Source organism: Mustela lutreola, chromosome 7 (genome assembly GCF_030435805.1).
Source record: "Mustela lutreola isolate mMusLut2 chromosome 7, mMusLut2.pri, whole genome shotgun sequence".
Taxonomy (NCBI): domain Eukaryota; kingdom Metazoa; phylum Chordata; class Mammalia; order Carnivora; family Mustelidae; genus Mustela; species Mustela lutreola.
The window spans coordinates 75,524,444-75,548,070 of record NC_081296.1 but is presented as its reverse complement, the minus strand read 5'-3'; the positions used below and the strand labels follow the sequence as shown (position 1 = coordinate 75,548,070).

Sequence of the window (23,627 nt, the reverse complement as noted above, 5' to 3'; positions counted from 1 at the left end):
TGTGGAGAGTCAGTTCTGCCAGCCTTCTAATGGTTTCTGGATTATTTACACTCATGTGGGTGTTACCTGATTTGTTTCTCTGGGACAAAGTGAGCTTATGGTTCTCCTGCACTATCTTCTCCAAAGTTCTCTGTTCTTGGTAAATGTCCTTTCTATGTAGGTCATATGGGAGGTCCAAGACAAATCATTTCCAAGTCTACGAAGACAATTATTCTTGTGTAAAATTCTTAAATGAGATTTCATGTAGTTTGGTAACATGGGAAGGAAGAGAGGTAGATAATTACAGGTTGTCTTTAAACTGGCTAAAGCTGTTCCAGGTTCCAAAATGTGGAGGTTGTGGACCTAGCACACATGACTCCGCAGGGAATTCCTCCATATGTTTATGCGGGTGTGGAGTAGGTCATATTATGTCTATCATTGGTATTTGTTGACCCCTTCCTCCAAAAAATACTAAAGTATATTTTACAGTTGTGTGGTTAAAAAGACAAATGCAACCTTTATAAGATTATAAGGTTAAGTTTATTATTATGAATCCATTATTATATTCATTTTTTCTTCTGGTCTTAAAATAAAATTTAAACATTTTTGTGTCCCTCAAAGTATTATGGGCCCTAAGTGATGTATCTGTTGTGCTTACAAAATAAATAGCTCTTTGGTTGGAATTTATATTCCAGCTTCTTAGGCATTATTGTGAGCTTATATTACTTAGATAGTGGGTTGGTCCTGCAGTAGAAGATGGTGATATAAAAGATATGTAAGATGGAACCTACCCTTATAGGCACCATATCAATGCATATAAAAGTGCATGTATATTAATGTATGTGTTTAAGGAGTGTTATTTTTGCTTGTGTTTATTCCTTATGGAAAAACAACAAATCCAAAGTTCATTAAGTACTTTTGCAATTATACTTGTGAAGGTATTAATTTTTGTTTGAATTTGGTTTCTTTCTTCTTTCTTCTTCTTTTTTTTTAAAGATTTATTTATTTATTTATTTTACAGACAGAGATCCCAAGTAGGCAGAGAGGCAGGCGGCGGGGGGTGGGGGCAGGAAGCAGGCTCCCAGGGAGCCTGATGTGGGTCTCGATCCCAGGATCCTGAGATCATGACCTGAGCCGAAGGCAGGGGCTTAACCCACTGAGCCACCCAGGCACCCCCTTGAACTTGGTTTCTAATACAATAATTTGTTTAGAAAAATGGATATAATTTTTTCAAAACCTTCTATTTTTTGTAGTAAACCAAAAATGAGGTCATTAGAATGAAGTGATAATCAGTACTTGCCAGTCAGTGACATACTAAGACAGTGCTAGTTTTACAAAAACTCTTAAAACTTTGAGGTTAGTATTTTCTTTTCTTTCTTCCTCTTTTTAATAAAGATTTTTAAAATTTATTTATTTGAGAGAGAGAGACAGAGAGCAAGAGAGAACATGAGCAGGGGCGGGGGTTTGGGAGAAACCAGCTCCCTGCTGAATAGGGAGCCCAATATGGGGCTAGATCCCAGGACTCTGGGATCATGACTTGAACCAAAGGCAGCTGCTTAACCGAATAAGCCACCTAGGCACCGTTGGAGTTAGTATTCTCTAATTAGTTCTCCTGCACATTTTCATAACTTTTTGGTATCTAGAGGGAACAAGACATGGGAAATTTTATTTGGTTCCACTACAGATGAAGGAGAAATGCCTAATCCATTTCATTTCACTTTACTAAATTTCTGTGCCAAAACATAATTATTCCAGAAATTATTCCAGACATTGAATATTTATTTCTTATCCTAAGTATTGTAGGGCACAAGTTATCCCATTGTTAGTTCATCAGCTTTTCAACTTGGAGGGAAGCAAGAGGTAGCATTGTTATTCTTAGTCCACCTTGTGGTCTAGATTTTTATGCTGTGCTTAAATTTCTTTGAAAAAGAAGTCTTTTTTTTCCCCCTTTGTACAGAGAGTAAACTATATACTTAAAAATTTGCTATCATAGTCATTGTGTACAGTTACAAATAGAAAGTGTTAAAAAGAGATTTCTTCTGGCTCTCATATACTTCCAAAAGTTGTGTGCTGCTCTATTTGAGGTATTATGTAGGCTTTGAGCAATCTGGTGTTTTATTACTCAGGATATAGTCTAGTTTGGGCTGCTATTAAAAAAAAAAATCACCAGTCACTGGAGACTCTAAAGGCGCTGTTCCTCAACACCATCCTTTATTACCTCTCTGTGGATTTGGAGGTGGGGTATATATTCTCTTCTTGAACACTCTTTTTTCTTGGTCTTCACGACTCTTGTGGAAATTCTTCCTTCTCAGACTGCTATGACCCTGTCTCCTTCACTGGACCTCAGTGGTGGAATTGCCCCTGGTTCTGTCCTCTGTCCTCTTCTGTCAGTATAGTGTGTTCCTCAGAGGAGTGCTCTTCTGTCATGGCTTCCACTCATTTCTGTGGAGATAACTTTTAAATCTGTGGTGTCCATCGTGTCCTCTTTCCTAAATATTCTACCTTACTTCTAATTGGTACTCTTTTAATCTAAGCATTCTGTTAATATAATTTCAGGTTGTATAGAATGATAAAACCTGGAAATTAGGAGGGTCTTCAAAATCATCTTGTCCAAATTTTCTTCCAGCTTGACAATTTATTCCTGTAGTGTTGCTTAATATTTTCCTTGATTACTTACTCTAACATGTTCAAGCATGTACTGTAAGAGCTAGATCATCCTCTGGACAGTAAATTTTCCTACATATTAACTAGAATTTCACATCCTTGAGTTTACTTTCTGTTCTGTAGTTTGGAACAACAGAGTATCTATTCTGCCATGTGCATTAAAGGTTATCAAATGTTTAAAGGTCTTTTTCGTGTTAGAATTCTCACAAACACATGGGGAATGTTGTTTGACTATCTATCTAGGCACCTCATGGCCCAGTCAAGTTGACACATTAAAATTAACCATTATAGCCATATTTTAGTTTATGAAGATATTCTTAACTTTGTCTATTTCTCCTTTTAGTTCTGTCAGTTTTTGCCTTATATATTTTTAGGTTACATTATGATGTATACAAATTTAGAGTTATATATTCCTAGAAGAATGATCTTTTATTATTATGGAATGGTCCTATTTATCTCTAGCAATTGTTATATATTGAAGTCTATTTTATCTGGTATTAGTGTAGTGATACCAGATTTCCTTTTATTAATGTTTACATATTTTTTCTTTTTACTTTCAGCCCTTTAATGTCTTAAATTTAAGATGTGATATATTGTGGTTTTAAAAAAATACAGTTTGAGGGGTGCCTGAGTGGCTCAGCGGGTTAAAAGCCTCTGCCTTCGGCTCAGGTCATGATCCTGAGATCCCGAGATCATGACCTGAGCAGAAGGCAGTGGCTTAACTCACTGAGCCACCCAGGCGCCCGTTACTTAGCATTCTTTTAATGTTCTTTATGTGGTTATTTTTTGGATTGTGACATAACTGTTTGATTAACTTCAGTACTTTTACTACTTTGTGAGCCATGTAACAATTTAGAGCATTTTAACTTTCCTTATCTATTTCTGTGCCATTGTTATCATGTATTTAATTCATTGTGTATTGTAAAACTAACAAGACAGCAGTAACAAATAACTTGTTGTTATTGTCAACATGTTCATTATTTGTGTAGTTTTACCTACAACATTTCAGTTTTTTTTTTCATTTTTCTGCATTTCTGTGATTCTATCTAGAGTAATTCTCCTTCTGCCTGAAGATTTCCTTTCATTTTTTAAAAAATGTGGAACTAATGGTAGTGAATTCAGTCACTTTTCATTAGGAAAAAGATCCTTATTTTGCATTTATATTTGGATAAAAGTTTTTTAAAGATTTTATTTATTTATTTGACAGAGATCACAATTAGGCAGAGAGGCAGGCGGAGAGAGAAGAAGGGAAGCCGACTCCCCGCTGAGCAGAGAGCCAGATGCGCAGCTCTTGATCCCAGGACCCTGGGATCATGACCTGAGCCGAAGGCAGAGGCTTTAACCCATTGAGCCACCCAGGCTGGGTGGATAAATATTTTTATGGAGCATAGAACTCCAGGTTGGTAGTCTTTTCTTCTAGCAATTTAAAGGTACCATTCTGTCACATTCAGATCTCCACTTGTTCTTTTAAAAAGTAAACTGACAGTCTATAAACTGAGGGTTTTGGAGGGGAAAGGGTGGGGGTTGTGTGAGCCTAGTGGTGGGTATTAAAGGAAGGCGCATATTGCATGGAGCACTGGGTGTGGTGAATAAACAATGAATCCTGGAACACTGAAAAAATAAAATTACATTAAAAAAAGAAAAGTAAGCTGACATTCTTGTTATTCTTCTGTTGAAGTGATATGTTTTCTGGCTATTTTAAAAACTTAATTTTTGTTTTTCAGCATTTTTACTATTCTGGGCATAGGTATGGTTTTCTTTGTAATTAACAAGCTTGCAATTTATAGAGATTCTGAGTTTTTCACCTTGATTTCTTTGGGAAATTTGGAAAATTCTCAGAATATTCTCAAATATTGTTACTACTTCCTATTCTCTCAGGTCTCTTTTGTGGGACTCCAGTTATGCATCTGATAGAACTTTTACCACGTCTCTCTGTGCTTATGCTTTTTTCTGATATTTTCAACTTTTTTCTTCCCTCCTTGTACAGTTTTTATATTTTCTAATCACTAATTTACAACTATTCCCTCTGCTGTATCTAATGTGCTGTTAAACTCCTATATTGAATGCTTACTTGTAGTATTTTCAAATTCTATACATTTTGTTTTTTGTTTTATGTGTAATTTGGTAATTTGTATTTTGTCATCTATTCTAATGTACATGTTAATTACAATTATTTTAAAGTCCATGTATGATAGTTCCAATATCTAGATCATATATAGGTCAGTTTCCATTTCCTAGATTTTTCTCTTGGTTTTCGATAGTTTGATATTGTGCCCTGCCATACTTGCTAATTTATTATTAAAACCTAGAACTTGCCTATGAAAAAATTGTAGGGGATCTGGATAATGTTATCTTCCTTGAGGAAAATTTACTTTTCCTCTCAGACACAATTAGAGAAGGAACAGATCATCTTGATACAGTCAGAGACTGAGATAGTACGAGTCTGGGTTTCAGTATTTATAAGGCATCATCTAATTTTGTTAGTTCTTACTCCTAGAACGCAGTCCTTCAGAAGTCAACTAGAAACCTCGAGTGTTACCAAGGCTCCTCTTCCCTGCTAGGTTCTGAACTCTAATTGTTGTCTTCTCTCACCTCTGGGAAGCTGAGGAATTAAAAAATACCTTAAGGGGAAAGGTCGAGAATATCAGGTTTATCTCAGTACTTTGCTGGTTCTTGGCCTTTCATGTTCTGTCTGATTTTGTTCTATGTATTTCCAAACATTTTCAAACATTTACAAACATTTTGTATATGTCATCTAGCTCTTAAAGTTCTCAGCAGATGAGTTGATCCTGACACAGTTCACACTGTTGTAGTGGGAAACTTAAAAACACATTTTTAATAATGTCTTATAAGCTTACCAGGAGAATACATTAAATATTACTGTTCTGTAGTAGTTATAGGAGTATTTGAATATATCAGGAAGTATAAATAAGGAATAAAGAATAGTGAATTGAATAAGAAAATAATGGTTAAGGAATATATAAATCAGTGTTATTGGCTAGAATAGGTTTAAATATTAGCCATGACATATACATAAAAATGAGTCTATTATGAACTACCTCATTATAGTGAATAATAAAATTATACTTAGAACACTGTGTGTCATATATACTTATTGGACTTAGAACATATTTGTAAATGCATTTGTTCCAGTTCTCCATTTCTTTCTTTAGTATTCCCAATAATATTCTATTTGTTATACTTTGGTTTTGTAAAAGAAAAATCCTTAATTTTATCCCTAGAATTATAGTCATTTATTTAAAAAAAATACTTTCAGATCCCTGCCATGGACCCAAACCTTAGAATACTTCCTTAATTTAGTATTTGAGCCAGTATCTGGCATATGTCAAATTCTTATTTGTAGCTGTGATTGTTATTATTCTGAGTAGTTTTAGTAAGTGCTATTTGAATTATAGTCCCCTGCTGGACCTTGTTCTTGTGTAATGTTGTGTTTGCTATTTGTTCAAACAGAGCTTCCTAATTTAAAGGAAATGATAATTTTTATTTCTGGGCTTAACTTTGAAATATGCTTTGAAATCTTTCAATGGTGAAATAAAATCTTAAAGCTTATGAAGTAATCCCAAAATGGTATTTTCTATAAAGAAAAGTACCCTTAATAATTCAGCAGTTGTTTACTGTGAATCGTAAATTTACATTCTTTAAGGTGGATAAGTTGATGAAAATACCATGTTTCAATTATTTTAGCTGGAATGATCTTGTTTGACTGTGGTAGTTTTGGTTGTCTTATGATAATGAGAACTTTGAGTGGTAGTTCATTCATTTATTTGCTTGTTTATCTATCAATCCAACCATTTCATAAGTATTGACTGGATATCTATTATGTGCCAGAAACTGTTCCAAAGGTTTCAGATACAGCTGTGAGCAAAACAGATTTTGAAAAGAAAAAAAAAAAAGACTTCAACCTGTATGGAGCTTACAATTTTGTGGGGGGGAAGAAAGCTAGTCAACAAAATCAAATAATAAGTAAGTTACCTTGTACATTAAATGTAAGTTACATTGTACATTTGATTTATTTCAAAAAAAATAAATCTCTCAATATCTTTCCTGTATATCATACCACATATATCGTACAGTCATCATGTTTACATTATATCCCTGGTACTTACTTATTTTATAACTGGAAGTTTGTGCCTCCCTCTCCTTGCCCTGACCCATAACCACAAGAGGTCTGGTCTCTTTTTTCTGTGTTTGTTTCAATTTAACGTATAAGTGAAATCAGATAGTATTTGTCTTTCTCAGTCTGAGTTATTATACTTAGCATGATGCCACCAAGGCCCATCCATGTTGTTGGAAACAGTAAGATTTCCTGGACAAACACATTTCTAGTGTGACTCCCAGGGTTTTGGAATGAAAGTGCTAGTGAGGTACTCTGAAGCTTAAGCTTTATTAGCTTCACTGTCCATGGGCTTTTGGTGGTTGTAATGGGGTAAGGGTGTGAAGATCAAGCAGGGCCCTGAATTCCTTTATAAGAACCTGCTTGTTTCTTGAGGTGCCACAGCATTGGACGTTTTGAGCAGAGAAAAGATGATTCTTGTGGTAGGCATATTAATGCCCCTTCCCCCAGATATGTCCATGTCTTAATCCTTGGAACCTGTGAATATATTCCCTTACATGGTAAAATAAATTTTGGAGATATGCTTAAGGATCTTGGGATAGGATGGGTACCCTGGATTATACAGGTAGGTCCACTGTGATTATAAGAGGGACGCAGGAGAGTCAGAAGGTGATATGACCATAGAAACAGAGGTCAGAGTGATGTGGCCATGAGCCAAGGAATGTGGGCAGTTTCTAGAAGCTGGAAAAGGCAAGGAATGGATTCTCTCCTACAGCTTTTAGAAGGAACTCAGTCCTGATAAAACACCTTGATTTTTAGCTCTGTGAGCTCTGTTTTTTAGAATTCTGACTTCCAGAATAATAAGACCACACATTTGTGTTGTTATAAGCTTGTGGTGATTTGCTAGAAGAGCAATAGGAAACAAATACAATTGGAAAAGGATCAGTCTGGTTGCCCTATTAAAAATAGATTATGGGGCCAGGGGAGGAAGCTGGGAGGCCCAGGGCAGGCTATTGCAGTGGCTGGAGGACAGCGAAAGGATGACTTGGACCAGAGTGTAGAAGGTAGAGTGGGAGGGGAGTGTGGGAAGTAGGCAGATTTCTTTTTTGCCCAAAGTTCTGGCTCCACTGTGTCTCTTCTAAAACATATGTTCTTCACATGCTTCACTAGTAGGTAAATAAAGTGAGGTTGCTAATTTTTCTTTTGGTCTTTTCACATGGGGTCCACTATTTGCTAGAAGAGACCGGGGTTGGGGAACTGGAGATGTCCTCTTGAAAAGTCCATATTTTATCTTAGGTGGCAGACCACCTTTACCAAATTCCTTTTTTCAGTAAATGGCATGGATAAGGAGCTTGGCAAAACAACCTACCATACTCCCCAGTGTGTATTGACCTGCATCAATTCCCTTCAGAGCTACTTGAGATAGGTGGTTATGCCTTTTCTCCACCCCTGTGGACCTGACTTTCTTTTTCTCTGGTTTCCATGGCTCCTGGGCATCTCCTCTGCTTCCCTGCTATGTGGGTATTTGTGGACATGTTCACCCCTCGAAGGCTATTGCTGTCTTGATTTTTTTCTTCACTGTCTATAGGAGAGCCTTGCTCAAAGGAGATCCCTAAATATTTCTGGAATATTTCTGGAATAAATCCCCTTGTCTTGGCTCCATCAGATTTTTATTGCCACATGAATTCATGGGTCCGAGGCACAGAAACCAATATGTACTAAAGAAACTCAATTTATAAGCCCCCTTCATCTCAAAATAACAAATTTAAGCTTTGAAAAACACAGCTTCCTGTGCAAACCCTGAGATATTAGAAGAGATGTCTTTCGATTTCCTTGTCCTGTGTCTTTCTTTTCTACCTAGGGTTCTTTGCTCTCACTTGGTGACAGGTGGCATGCTTTCCCTTGGGTGGCCAGAATGTGTCTCACAGTGGAAAATTAAATGTCCTCCAGCTTCTTCTAGGCTCTTGTGATTCTTGGGATAGATCCTTATTTTATTTTTCTTTCTGAAAGGGAATGCTGTAGGAAGATACAGCTATTTTTCATCTTCACAGAAAATACTCTGATCCTGGCTCAGTTCATAAAAATGCATTTTTTTTTTGCTATACACAATTAAATTATAAAAGAATAGAAATAAAACCCAATAGCCTAGCATTAGGCCCATATGAGAAAGGGTGCAAAGAAAGCAGTAAGTTTTGAACAGGGTTTTGGGAGAGTTTTCTCAGAAAGGATTGCCCAAAGGCTCCAAGAAGAGGAGGCAGCCTCTACCAGGAAGCAGAGAGAAGCCTAGAAGCAGTGGAATGTGAGAGGTCACAGGGCTGCAAGGCTAATGGGGAGGGAGTGTGTGTTTGAGGTAGACCATGGAGCATGGCGTTCAATAACAGAGTCCTCTTCTTCCTCTCCTTGACCTCTGAATACAGGCACACAGCAATTTGCATTTTCCCGGTCAACTCTACACAGTGCCATTTAACATCTCCTGATACCCAAAATCTCTTTCACACTGCTTTCGTAAGAAGGCAGCTCAGTGTTTGAAATCTGGTTGTATTGCATGATCCTGTGAGGACTTTTTTTCCTCATTTATAAAATGGAACTAATAATAGCATATACCTATTGGTACCTGGATTGTTCTGAGGAATAATGAAATAAAGTATGCCAAACAGTTCTCAAAGTATCTAGTTTTTAACCAGTGCTCAACACATGCTAGCTGCTATTATTAACATTATATTGTGGTAATTCTTAACTCTCTAGTTGTGGAATCTATACTTACAGAAAGCAATATACCACAGACTTATATGAAGATTTTATCGATTTTTACTTGTAACTTATGTAATCCAATTCGTGCATGGTGGAAGAAGAATGAACTAGTTAAAAATTTTTATGTTTCTTTGTGAAGCTATAGTAAGCCATGGGAGGAATAGAGCTTCCAATAAATCAAATTTTCCAAATATCTGGACCTGATGAGCAAATTGGCTCAGCGAAGAGGAAAACAAACCCAAGGCTTTTTAGTATTTGTTTGAATCCCCTAACTCTGTTTCCAAGCTCTTTTGTCAGGACAAGAATAAAAAAAATTTGTGGGAAGATTTTTCTCTTTTGCTTCAATTCTCTTTAGTTTGCTGTTCAAATGTCAATAAGTCCCAGCAGCTGCAGGTCACCACTGGGTTTCAATAGGAAACCCCGATTTAGGACACATATTTTTCAATTGTATCAGAATGTGCTTTTGGAGTCAAATCAGGAAATCTTGGAGGGTGGGGGAACTCTTTTCTTTAAAGCTCTCCCCACTCATTGTTCTTTCCTCATGTCTTTAATGAATTGCTTTGGCTCCCAACCACGAGACCAGATTGTGAAGAATGAAAGAAAATACAGAAAGGAAAAAGCTTAAGTTATTGATTTGGCTTGAGGGTATTTTTCTGAGACTTCTGACCCAACCCAAAAAAACCAACAACCCCAAACCCCAAATGACACTCCATGTTTGGAGACATTCTTCAGCTTTTGGATTGGGACCAACCTTGTTGAGGAAGTACAAGTTCCTGTCATCAGGGTTTATACAGAGCCCCCAGATTTTTTGTGGTGCTTCATCATTTCATGATTTTGGGGATATAAAGCCAATTGCCTGAAGACTGTCTCCCAAACCACATTTGGTGAAGGACAAAATGCTCTGGATTTAATTGAAGAAAGACAGTTGTGTTCATTAATTAGGAATTTGTACTTGCTATGATCATTTATGGGTCCAATGGAGGCCTCCTAAATCTTCCTTCTTACTCTTGGTCTTCTAACAGAGCTACTGAATTCACCGACTAGTCTTAAATATTAAGGTGTTGGGAGTTGTTCATAGAAAAACTAAGAGAAAAAAAGACATAGATGCCTGCTGGAAATAGAAGCTGGATCTTGTCTAAATTATTATAGTATGAAGGAGAAGAGCCCAGATTAGGGGTTGGGTGTTGCCTCCAACAACTTGGGGAAGAATCAATGGGTATTTGCCAGTTTCCACTAAGAATATTCAGAAAATTAGAAAATTACTTCAGATCTGTTTGAGAAATAATAATACAAGCAAATTTAAGACTGACTATCCAAATTTGGGTGATTTTTTTCTCACTTACTTGCTCTTTTTTTTTTTTTTTTTAGAAAAATGTTTTTTTTTTATTATTTTTTTCTGTTTGCAAAGTGCTTTCCATGTACTTTCTTATATAATGATGTCAACACAAAGTGGCATTATTTTTCCGAGGAACTACAGATAAGGAGAGGTCATGAGTTAAAACATGCTTACATGCATAGTTGGTAGAAGGAAGATCTCTGGCCTCTGGCTTAAAGATCCAGACCTCCTCCTCTTCTATGCATGCTTGGTCATCAAATTCTCATTTTTAATGGGTCCCCAAAGTCTTGGTAACAAAGAACAACATCTCAACTGAGGTTAAAAATTTCCAGCAGGGTTGTATTACATCCCTCCCGTCTTTCAAACTTGTGTTTTAGTGATTGGATGACACTTGGATTTTTTTTTAAAACTTTTTTATAAAGATTTTTATTTGAGAGTGAGATAGTGAAAGAGAGAGAAAACATGAGCAGGGGAAAGGGCAGAGGAAGAAGGAGATGCTAACATTGGACTTGATCTCAGGACCCTGAGATCTTGTCCTGGGATCTTGACCTGAGCTAAAGGCAGATGCTTAACCAATTGAGCCACCCACGTGCCCCAACACTTGGATGTGTTTGATGAAACTCTTTCTTCCAAATGGAAAGACAAGCATATGTACATACATAAGTGGATGTGGTTTTATTATCTGAAACCTATCATCTGCAGGATCAGATAATTATTGTAGGCAGGGACAGGGTAGACTACTTGTCATTTATCCTAAAACTAAGGTTACTCTTTTTGGTAAATGTTTCCTAACATTTAACTGTTTTCTAAATGACCACTTCATAAAATAAATGAGGTATCCTTATTTAGTTATCTTGGATAAGGTAACAGTAATCATATGGCTCAAAGATAAGCATTCTAGGAGTGCTTCATTGATCTTTTATTTGATTGAGGCAGGCATCAAATTATGCAGGCCTTTGAGTTTTGGAAAGTGGAGGCTACTTCCATTATCCTGTATGAAGGAGGTCTTCGTGGGTTTAATTACCTATTTTTTACATGCCTATTTTTCTGTATTCTAGAGTAGATTCAAAATAAGTGTCTAAGACAATTCTACCTCTGCTAATGGCTCTTCTCCTTACTTGTCGAAATGATGAAGGATAGCTTCCTATTTAGGTAAATGTCTTTGTTAGGCTCCTCAGCTATCACAAAGGAATGTTAACACTATTACCAGCTTGATTTTCTGTCCCAAGAATTTGTACTCCGCTAGCAACACAGCATTTTTTTTTTTTTTTTTTTTTTTTAGGAATTTCTATCTGAAACTCAGTCATTTAGCATTTAGCACAAGTGCAGGTGAGAGAAATAATAATGAGGGTGATTTATGGAAGGACTTGCAGCTTATTTATTCATCTAAATATCCTAAAATACATGCCTGAATTTAATCAGCTAGGTAGAGACTGAGTACGAAACTCTAGCATTGGCTCCTCTGAATTGTGTTTGGAATGAGATCTCTAGAATTTTTACAAAACACAGCTCTTAAAAACGCATTTTATGTTCTTTGTATCAAACAATGACTTCCTTATGAAGACTTCTCAGAGAAATTATTGTTTGAGCCAAGAATTAATACATAATTGTACTTTTCCTGAGAAACTGGTTTATTTTTGCTATATAGGCTGTGAAATAAATGGAAATAGACAAGACTTTCCTTTTTCTGTAGAATTTGTGGTTCACTTAGAACAGGTATGTAGGTGATCACATCAGGTAGTTTTATTTTCATTGTTGACTTTAGTTGTCATCATCCTTGCTTCTATATCTTCTTTGACTCCCTTTATTTTTAACATTTAAACTATTACCCTGTTTTACATTCTTGAGTCATTGTTTTGGAGATGATCTTGTATGTAAACACTCTTGGATGTCTGAAAAAGTGTTCTTATTGCTCCTTCACACTTGATTGATTATTTGGCTGAGTATAGAATTCTGAGCTCAAACATATTTTTCCTTAAAACTAGAAGGCATCACTTCAATGTCTTCTATCCTTCTTTCTCCTGATGAGAATTTTCATGTTAGTCCAATTCTTAGGTCTCTAGGGCTAACCATTTTTTTTTTCTCTTTTGAAATTTTAAAATACTTTCTTTGTCTTTGGAGCTCAAAATTTTGTAGATAACCATGGGTCCCTTTTCATTCATCCTGATTGGGTCTTGGTGGCTTTTTCACTTTGAAGACAGCTCTTAACTCTGGTGCAGGGACATTTTCTTCTGTTTATTTGATTATTTCTATTTAGCCATTGTTTATGTACCCTTCTTGTAAGTGTTCTTTTTCACATCTTCCTCCTCTTTTTCATTTTGCTATGTATTTTAAGAGCTTTCTTCAATTTTGTTTTTCATTCTGTCTATCCTATCTATTTTTCCATTAAGTAGTTTTAATTTCCAGGAACTCTTTCTTGTTGTATCTTTGTTCCTATCAGCTTGTTCTTGCTTCATGAATGCCATATCTTGAATAACTTCAAGGTACTAATCAGCATAAAAACTATTTTCTCCATCCATTTTCAGTATTATCTCTTCTTCTTGAATCGTTGTCTTTTGTGGTATTGAGTTTTCTCAGACATCTGCTGGCTTACAGTTATTGGTTTGTGTTTACATAAGAGGCTGTTGCAAAGGTCTTTCCCCTCGCTAGCCTTTTCCCTTAAATTGGAAGGCTGGTGATGTTGCCAGCTCGCAGGGAGGTTTTTCTGTATGTCTTAGATTTTTCTCACTGCTATAGCAGAATACCATAAACTGGGTGACTTATTAACAACAAATCTATTTATCACGGTCTGGAGATTGGGAAGTCCGAGATCAAGGAGTCAATGCGTCTAGTGTCTGGTGAGAGCCTGGTTTCTGGTTCATAGATGGCTGTCTTCTTGCTGTGTCCTCACATGATGCAAGGGGCAGGGGACTCTCTGGGACATCTTTTATAAGGGCACTAATCCCACTCATGAGGGCTCTACCCTCATAACCTAATCACTCCCAAAGGCACTCAAATATCATCTCATAGGGAATGTTCCAACAGAGAAATTTTGGGGGACCATAAACATTCAGTCTATAGCCTGGCAAATTCCACAGCTGCCTCAGTAAGGCAGGGTTTACTAGGACCTGAGTCTCCTGTAGCTGATGTGGAGGTTTAGAACTTCTTCTTTCTTAGATCTGAACACCCATTCTTGGTTTCCTCCCTAGGCATGTTGCCTAATCTCTTTAATGAGCAAGGGTAGGAGTATTTGGGGGGCCCAGCTAGCTCAATTTTCTTTAATTATTCTGGTGATACCCCAAAACTAGAATGCATAGATAATTTATCTTCTAAGCCAAGACAACTTTAAAAGTGAGAAGTTATTTTGTCAAGACAATACGCATAAACTGGTACTGTCACCCTATCCATAGCACATTTTAAACCTTTGTATTTATTGACTGAATTTGGAACTTCTCTGGGCTTCACTCAGAATTTTTAAAATTTATGAACATCTGCTAGCTTCTACTCTTGTTTTCCAGCACTGTTATGTTTTGATTCTTTTAAAAAACATATTGCTGTTATTTTAGTGAGACCTGGATGGGAAGTGAGGTAGAAGGACATACTTGCTTGCTCTCTTGAACTGGAAGGTCTTTGAACTTCACTTAAAACAGATGTGGGCTCACTATATTTTATACATCCTGTGTATCACTTTACTTCTTTTTGGAACCACACAAATTCAGTGTTATCACAGTTATGTAACAGTGAGCTTACTCTAGTAGATCCTAAATCTCCTGGTGGGTACTTTTCTTACAGTATTCTCATAGCTGGAAGGGTCCTGCAATGCCAATGAAATATTGAGCATTAAGTCATTGAACCTCTGAGCAATTATCAATGGGAGTTGTTTATGGAGGATTCATTTTTAGCTTCCCTTCCTTATAGGATGTGACTTATTGCCAAGAGGGGTTTCTATCCCCTTACCCACTGTCCTAGCACGTGGAAGATTGTTAGTTCTTGGCTTAGCATAGTTAAGTTAAAGGCAGAAATCTGTAGGGATGTAGAACAAAGCCAGAATGTTGCAGAGCTTAGTGAGGGGATAGGAAATATGCCATGGTTTATTAATAAAGACTCTGTTCAGAAGGACTGTACCTACTGGAAGTGCAGAGCAAAGATATAATAATGATTTAGAAGCCAAAAGAGGATTTACTGGCTCTAACAAAGTCTCAAGGGACAAGAGCAATGTGGACACCCAAAAGAACATTCAAACTTTCCTAGTATAGAAATTACTCTTCTGGCCGCTTTGGGAAAGGGTTATAGTTCTTGGGGAGGGTGCTTACATGGAGACATTGGACAGGAGTCAAGATTCTGGTTTTTGGAGTGAATAAAATTAGCTGCAGAACTATAGAATTCTATCTCTGGATGTGCTTTGTATAAATGAGAAATTTAAAAATGATCATCATCTGAATGTGTATGATGTAAACTAAAGGCAATTGAATAAATACAAATTAACATATCAAAGTTTTGACTTATAGCTAAAGCTAATCTTTACATTATAAGCAGGATGCTAGGTGGGCCAGGTTGACCTTTGCCCTGCAGAAGAGTCCTCCCAACCTTCACCCTCCTAATAACATCTGTTGTTTTCCTCTCAGCAGTTTTACTATGCCTGTGTTAAGGTAGGAATGTTTATAAACAAATTGTCCAAGCTTCTTAAGTACCCTCACCCTCCAAAATACCATTTTGGGCTTTGATATTTTTGCTTTTTGTTAGGGATCCAGTAAGAAGGGGAGGAATGTATCTTTATAGTCAAGGTTTGAAATATTTCATTTGAGGGATGCTTGGTTACGAGGTTGCTTCTGCATGAGTTTTGGATTTCAGAGTTGTATATGTTAGGGGCAAGCCCACTCAGTGTGGTTAGTTAGCTGTGGCCATCAGTCCAATATCATTCTTACCAGAAATTAGGGGAGCTAGCCTTGAAAACATGAGCAGTCACAGAGCACTGACTTTAATACATAGGTAATACATAGGTAATAGGTAAGAAGAGAGCCATGTAGGTGGATGTCAGACACACATTCTGCAAAGGTAGAAACTCAGCTATAACCAAAGACAGGGTGTCATTTGTCAGAGCAGTTTTCAGAAGTGAACACAACGTCATACTTGAGACTTGAACCAAAGAGACTGTGGAGACATTAGCATTCCTCTGGGACTTTTAGGAAAAAATAGTCAACTCTTACAAGCCACGGTGCCTGGTGTTTGGAGGATGGTGATGGGGATAAAATATATTCCTTTCTTTCTTCCCCTCTTCACCTCCTGCTTCTTGTCCTCTCACTTCTACTTTTAGCTCTTCTTCTCTTTGCTTTCCCCTTGCTCTTCCTTCCCCCATCCCTAATATATGACTCTAAGTTACTTTCTATCTTCCAGTCTTCTTTAATTCTGTGGTTGTATGTACCTTCTCCAAACTTGGACTCTTATCACTATCCCTATACTTTTTTACCATCTATCACTTACCCAGGTGGAGAACTGTGAGATTAAGAGAATCCCAGGTGAAATGATCAAGTCACTCATCATGAATGTTCAACATTGACATCTGGTAAATTTTTTGCTGGTCTTCATCCAATAGCTTTCATTTTTCCATCATTACTCCTTTGTCAACTCTGAATTCAGTAAAACGGAGCAAGAACTTGCTACTTCTACTACAAAAATGTATTCTGCTAGTGTTTCTGGGGAGCACTGTCTCTTCTTTCCCTCTGCAAATTTTAATTTATGCACCATCATAATCTTTGAGTTTGTTGTTCTTTTATTTTTTATTTTATTTTATTTTATTTTTTTTTGTACTGGTGTTTGCATTTGTTTCCCGAAGATATTATTTAAGCTACTTCCAGCAAAGGGCAAGTTTCCATCTCCTGGTGATGTGCAGTTACTCTCACTATGCCTGGGTTGTTTAGAAATATCACCTTTGCTCAGTGACCATAAGGTCAGTAACTACACCGGTCCCTTCATTATGGTTCTGTTTGGCTATATTGTATTTTTTCACTTTGTAGGGAAAAAAATAATCTCTTCCCAGGTGGTGTTTGACTTTCAGCAGCCTTCTCCTTTAGGAACTACTTGGAGTTAAGAGAAAGGGTCTTTGTGGAGCTAAAGGGATGTAGAAATTGGAGACACATAATGTTTTGTTTTATGGCTGGCATCAGAATTACTATGAGACACATTTCAGCTTTCCATTTTGGGACTTTCCAACACATGTTCCAGCATTTAGGCTGGAAAAAACCAATGCTCTTCAAATTCTAAAGGAAAGAATTCTTGAAACCTTGAGACAATCAAAGTAACCTAAGTGATATTAGTTTAATGAGTTATATGTTTCTTCGTGTCAAAAATTTAATTTCAGCCTGATTTCTCTTTCTCTTTAGAAGTGGAACGGATCGTGAAAGCAAATGACCGTGAATATAATGAAAAGTTCCAGTATGCAGTGAGTAAAACATACACAGCGCATACATGCTGGGATGGGTTCTACCTTAAGGACAGTTGAATTCATGCCTTCTAGAACTTTATGACTTCACCAAAAACTTACTATGTTTAGACCCATTTTAGTATCAGGGTCCTGTATATTTCTATAAATACAGATTTTAACATTATTTATACACTTATTTTTGTCCTGCAGTAAGAGTGGTTGGTATGCCCTTTGATATAGGAAGAAGATAAAATTTCTTTCTAAAGAAGTGATGTTTATTTCATTTTGGTGCTGATTTGGCCACTAGAACACATAGGAAAATATAAACATGGGCCTCTATGGTTACCCTCATGGGTAATTCTTGGTGATAAAAGTGGTGGTATTGGCTGATGGGTGATAAATAGCTTTGGGGGATTTTCTGTAAGTAACTCAGGCTGAATTTGGAGAAGTACGTGTAGGACAGAGTTTCCAGGTCCTGAATGATTGTGTTTATCAAGTGAGAAGTGATGATTAGTTAAAATGTATGGGATTCAAGTTTATACTGAACTACTTTTTAAAAAATTTTAAATGAAGATTTTCTACATTTTTATTAGAAATATTATCTATTAAGTCACTGGCACTGTTCTAGGAACTTGTGATACATTGATGAACAACTTCATGAATTACAGGATGGCCCTCATAAAGATCTTCTCATCTTTCTATGACTCAACCTAAGTTGCTACATGGAATCTTTTATAAGCTCTAATAAAGATAACTAATAGAATTGATTTTGTGGGTGACATTTGCCTCGTAAGACCTACTATAAGATCGAGTACAGCAGCACATTTCATGAAAGAAAGTCTCAATTCAAAGGTGGTTTTGATAACTCTGAAGGCAGGCAAACTTAGGCAGTATCCATTTAGGCACTAGCAATGGATAGTTTTTAGCATTTTGTTCTTATTGGCAGGTATTTTTCATATATGGAGATGGATGCATTGGTCTATTATAGCTTGGTACTATTAAATATTCAGCAAAGGTAGCTAACAATTACTCTTTTCTCATACTGTGCTAATCATCTAATTATAATTTGTTGATCAGTGAAAGTTTTCTGACAAAGAATTAGTATGCTGGCTCTTTGACAGATTTCTCATTATAAAATAATATATTGGAACTCTGATTTTCTTTGTTAATCTTATAAACTTGGTTAACAGAAGTCTGCCCTTGGGAGAAGGAATCCTTCTCAGGAGGGTAATGAACATGTTTCTTAGCCTTAAATAATGGGACTAAAATTCCTCATGGTGATTAATGCCACTTTGTGTGGCTTTTAGTTATTTGGCTTCTGTCATCATCATCAGAATTGGCCCCATGCCTTTATATCCCTTCTATAGCTAGTCCTTTAACTGTCAAGGATGACTCTTGAAAGCCATGACCACCAAACCCCAAATCAGAGGACTAGACATGTGTATATTTTAAGACCTTAAGGAAAACAGTAATAAGTAATCTGCTATGGTGTAATTATGCATTTAAGTATATGGCTGTGTTTACTTGTTTTCTAGTGTGTAACAAGTATTTTCATTCTGTGAGTAGTAACTCTAAGGAAAGCCTACCACTCAGATTAAATAGATGTTAACAGTTGGCCATGATGGTTTCAGATCATCAATGATACAGAGATGGTTCTCTTTTGAGCTTTCATGATATTGAACAAAAGCACACAGATTTGTGGCTGCAGCTGTGTTTTCTCTTGAGCTTCCTAACAACAAAACGATAGAACAATATTTTATGGCTGTAGCAGATCATATAAGCAGTTTGGTCTCTAAGAAACAACCTTTCAAGGAAAGGACAAAGTGCATTATGAGCTGGCAAAACCAAGAGTTGAGAAAGGGAGGCTGCAGAGCAGAGAGGGGCCCAGGTATCCTTGGTCTATTAATTACTGCTATGGCTCAAGGATGAGGAAGGCCTCCATAAATGGGCATGGGTCCCCAGTAGACAAAGCTGATATTGTCTTGATTTGGGAACTCCCAACTGGATAGCTGTCCATATGGTGAACTGTGGGGCCATTCTCAGTCCTAGTCTATTTGGCTACAAGTTGGGGGTGATACAAGTACTAATTTCATAGAGTTGTTGTAAGGATTAAAGTAGAGTAACACACAATGACCCTATGAGCTTTCTGTGTAGAGATGGGACTACGTCTGGTTTTAAGGCTTTTAAACCACTTGCTATATGGAATATATTTGTAAGAAAGGTGAAATCCTAGTGCCTTTTGCTTAACCTCGCCCAGCTTTAAAGAACTGTTACACCAAATGGAAGTAGATTTGAAGAGACCTCAAAACTTGGAATGCTAACAATTGAAAAAGCAATATTCCCACTTAAACATTAAAAAAGAGTGGGAATAAACTGAAATTTTTTACGAAAAAGATGATACAAGGACAACTGGTGAAGTCCCCCCATATGTCATAGAAAGAGTGTTTTAGGATAAAATAGATCATAGTTTGAAACCTTTCTCATTTGCTAACTTGTGAACTCAATTTGCTTCTAATTATCAGTTATTTCATCTGTGAAATAGGGTGTTTCCTCATAGGACCATTTATTAAAGATTATATAAAATATTTGATAATAGCAAGACTAGCAAATATACCTGCATATATACATATCTCCTGCTGTGCACCAGGCCCTGTGCTAAACATTTTATACGGATTTTCTCTTAAAACTAACAAGGTGGTGGGCAAGTAGTCACAATAAATTATTGATTCCCTATCTGAAGCATCAGATAGAATAAGATAGTGCTAATAGCAACGTTAGGAAGACGCTGAAAAATTGGCTAAAGTAGTAGAAGCTGTTTTGCATGCTGAAAAATTAGCAGTTCTGTGATACTGAAGGTGTTGAAGTTGCTGATGGTGCAAGGGTTAGAGAAACCAGACTAACAGTGTATGTAAATGATTGTGGTTATAGAGACCCCCTCCCAGCCCTGTCAAGTAAGCCATGTGGAAATGAAAATTATTCAAGGAGGTATTTATCTGTACCTCATTGAGGTATTTACCTGCTCTGTACAAAGCATTTGACAAGGTTAGGAAATTGACCTGACACTTTTGGCATGGATATTGATGGGTAGATCCATGACTAACAGAGATAGTAATAAAGATAGTGGTACTAATAACTAATACACACCTGGAGTATGTAAAGCACACCATATGAAAAGCATTGAGCTAAGCACTCTACTATATTAAACTTATTTAACCTTACCACAATTCTATAAATAAGAGCACTTATATTATTTCAGAGCACTTATATTATCTGTGTGTAAAAACATTGAGACACAGAGATCTTACTCAAGTGACTTGGTAAGGTCACATAGTTAGATAGTGACTCCCATTCTTACAGCTATGTGTCCAGCTACATACCAGATGTTTGGTTTGCCCAGCTCCATACCAGGCCAAAAAACCAAGCAAAATGAAGTGGGTCTCCATTTCCAGAACTAATAGGTGGTGAAGCTGGAATTCTAATTCAGATTGGCCAGATTCCAAAGCATGTTTTTCCCATGATGCCATGCTGTTGTTTTGACCAATCCCAAAGTTCCTAAATCTCTTCTCCTTTTCCTCACATATCTACTTATAAAATATTTGTACTCTGGAGACAAAGGCAAATAAAGCAGATAAAAAATTTTATAAATGGGAGTCTGAGAATGACCTTAAATCTTACCCTTAGCATTTGTAAATGAGAACTTGGGAGAAAAATTTACACAAAGCTCAGATAAATGGTGTGATTTCCATAAGCCCTAAGCCTGGCCAAGCAAACGTTTCTGTTTGAAGGCTGAAGGAAGGTATTTCAATACCTGGAGAACCTTAATTTATTAATGAAGCCTAAAGATTCAAGGCACGTTATAGGATACAGCATAGGCTTAAAAAATGATCAAAGTGCTTTTAAGAGATAACAAAAGGCAAGGTTAATGATTCTAGGTGAAATTAATTGGTAAATTAGACATGATATTGCGAAAACCGGAAGGTAGAAAACATAAAATTACAAACAGGATTTTGGACTGTTCAGACGTGTACAGCAAAGCAGGACTGGAGAGTGTAGGGAGAGCCGGCCAAGTGCTGGAATTATTATTCTCATTAGAAAGGAGTTCAAAGTTTTCCTGGTTAATAATAGGAATGAATAATGCTAGTAATGAAAACAGTGGTTGCATTAAAATATGTTAATGTTAAAAATGTTAGAAAAATTGTGAAAGTGAGCCAAGCATCCAGACCCATTATCCCTATTAAAAGGAGTTCAAAGTGAATGGTGGAAGCTGTGAAAACAGTTGTAGTTCTATTAAGATGTGTTGATGTCAAAAAAGTCAAGAAAAAGTGTTAGATTAATTATGGCTATTTTCTGATTTTGTTTAAAAATAAAGAAATGACATTGGAAAACATTGGTTTTCTCACTGGTTCTTCTTTTTCTTTTTTAAAAAAGCACAGGCACATACGATCTTCATTCAGTTCTCAAATTCAACAGAATTTGAGAAGGCAGATGAACTCATTTGAGTCATGAGGAAGTTATCCTGCCTCAAACTTAGAAGCTTCAGTCAAGCTGGATGCTTAATATCTGTATGTATTTTATGCACAAATGTAGAGTAGAAGTTCCAAAAGATTTTTTTTTTGAACTAAATTGTTGAACCCATTTAGGAATTGTGCAGGCTTAGATAAGTTGGTGAAAATGTGACCAAATAGTTTTGCATGCTTATACAGAAAACCTTCCATCCAAAAATAGCAATTTTGATACCCTGACTTACTCCTAGAATCTTAAAATGTCTTGTCAATATCATGGTTGTTGGATGGAATTTGCTGTTGGTCTTGTGATTTTTTTGTGCTTGCTAGAGCAATGATGATTTGGATTTTCCAAAGAGTGTTCATTAGTGTGACAACCTGGCTCTCTCAGCTGTTAGTGCTACAATGACATGACCAAGACTCCCTTCGAAACAAACTTTTTTCCTCCCACCCATTTATACAGGGTTTTATATGTTTCCATTTTTTTTTTTTTTTCTCTTAGGTGGTTAAGAGTGGAGTAGAAAAATATGGCTCACCATTCTTCTGGGTATGTGAGCTTGACTGAGGTTACAAGGACCTCTTTAGGGCCACATTACAGTGGTGTGTCTGTGTTTCTGAGACCAGGCTGGTATAACAGTAAAACTTTGTGTTCCTATATGTAGGAGTGAAACTGAAGGTTCACTGTCCATTCCTCACCCCCCACCCCAAGGTTTATTTATTTATTTGAGAGGGAGAGAGAGGGGACATGTGCACGCATGTGCAGGACAGTGGGGTGGGGCAGATGGGGAGGGAGAAAGAGAATCTCAAGCAGACTCTCCTCTAAGCATGGAGCCTGAGGGGGGCTTGATCCCATGACACTTGAGATCATGACCTGAGCGGAAACTAAGAGTCAGATGCTTAAATGACTGAGCCACAGAGGTGCCCCTGTTTGTTTTTATAGAAATAAAAATGACTTTCAAAATTCAGTATACTCACAATGTGCCTGCTCTAAGCCAGAAACATGCATGTTTGTTGACTGACTTACTTTCCAAAGAAGATTTGAGACTATGTACAAGAAGAATATAAAGCTCAAAGGCATTAACATACACAAGGAAAGTGGTATGGAATGAGTAAGTCACAGAGATGAAAGGTACTACATAGGGAATTTGATCAATGGAGTTATAACGGTATTGTATGATGACAGATGGGAACTACACTTGTGGTAAGCATAGTGTAACCTATAGAGTTGTCAAATCACTGTGTTGTACACCTGAAACTAATGTAACATTTCATGTCAACTATACTTCAATTGAAAAAATGAGGAAATTGAGATGAGCAGGCTGTTTTTGTGGGTCCCAAAGTACCTGCCAGAAGGCCTTAAAATCTTAGAATGCCAATGCATTTAGTTTAATTTAATTTAATTTAATGCTGCTGGGATTACCAGGACAGGGGATATAGGTTCTGCTCTCTACCTGAGCATATATGATCTACTCAAGGACAGAAGGCTAACCCATAAGAGCAAACTTGGTAATAGGTAACAAGGAAAAGTAATTCTAAGTCCTAATGGTGTGATGTGGCTTGTAAATGTTAGGGAAAGTGTTTGAGGAAGTCTTGCCAGAAAAAATGGGAATTGATGTGAGCCTTGTTTGTATGTCAACATTAGAAAAGGGAGAAATGAGCAAAGTCCCATAGTTGGACCTAATTGGGGGTGAGGGGTGTGTCATAGGAAATTATTCTTCAGGTAGGTGAGATTATTCAAAAAAATTTGAGTATGAGGTAATAGGCTCTCAGGAGTTGAGGAGTCACAAAGTGAAAAAAGAATTTTGTTTGCCTTCCAGATAAAATAGACTAGATATCCAAATGGGGATGCCCAGGTAATACAGAAAATAACTGGGTGGGCTTACAGCTGTAGAATAGAGATATCAGTTAGAGGAAGATGCT

At 36.8% G+C, this 23,627-nt stretch overlaps 1 protein-coding gene across 9 annotated transcripts in view; it reads left to right on the top strand.

The window, feature by feature from the left end:
- ATP8B4 (ATPase phospholipid transporting 8B4 (putative)) overlaps positions 1 to 23,627 on the top strand; it is a 257,966-nt gene that overhangs the window by 36,116 nt on the left and 198,223 nt on the right. For all 9 annotated transcript variants that reach the window (XR_009355570.1, XM_059181516.1, XM_059181517.1 and 6 more), the window contains one exon: positions 17,165 to 17,223. Coding sequence is in view for 8 of the 9 variants with exons in the window: in XM_059181516.1 (XP_059037499.1) it covers positions 17,165 to 17,223 (59 nt within the window). In the remaining variant the exon portion in view is untranslated. The remainder of the gene's footprint in view (positions 1 to 17,164; positions 17,224 to 23,627) is intronic.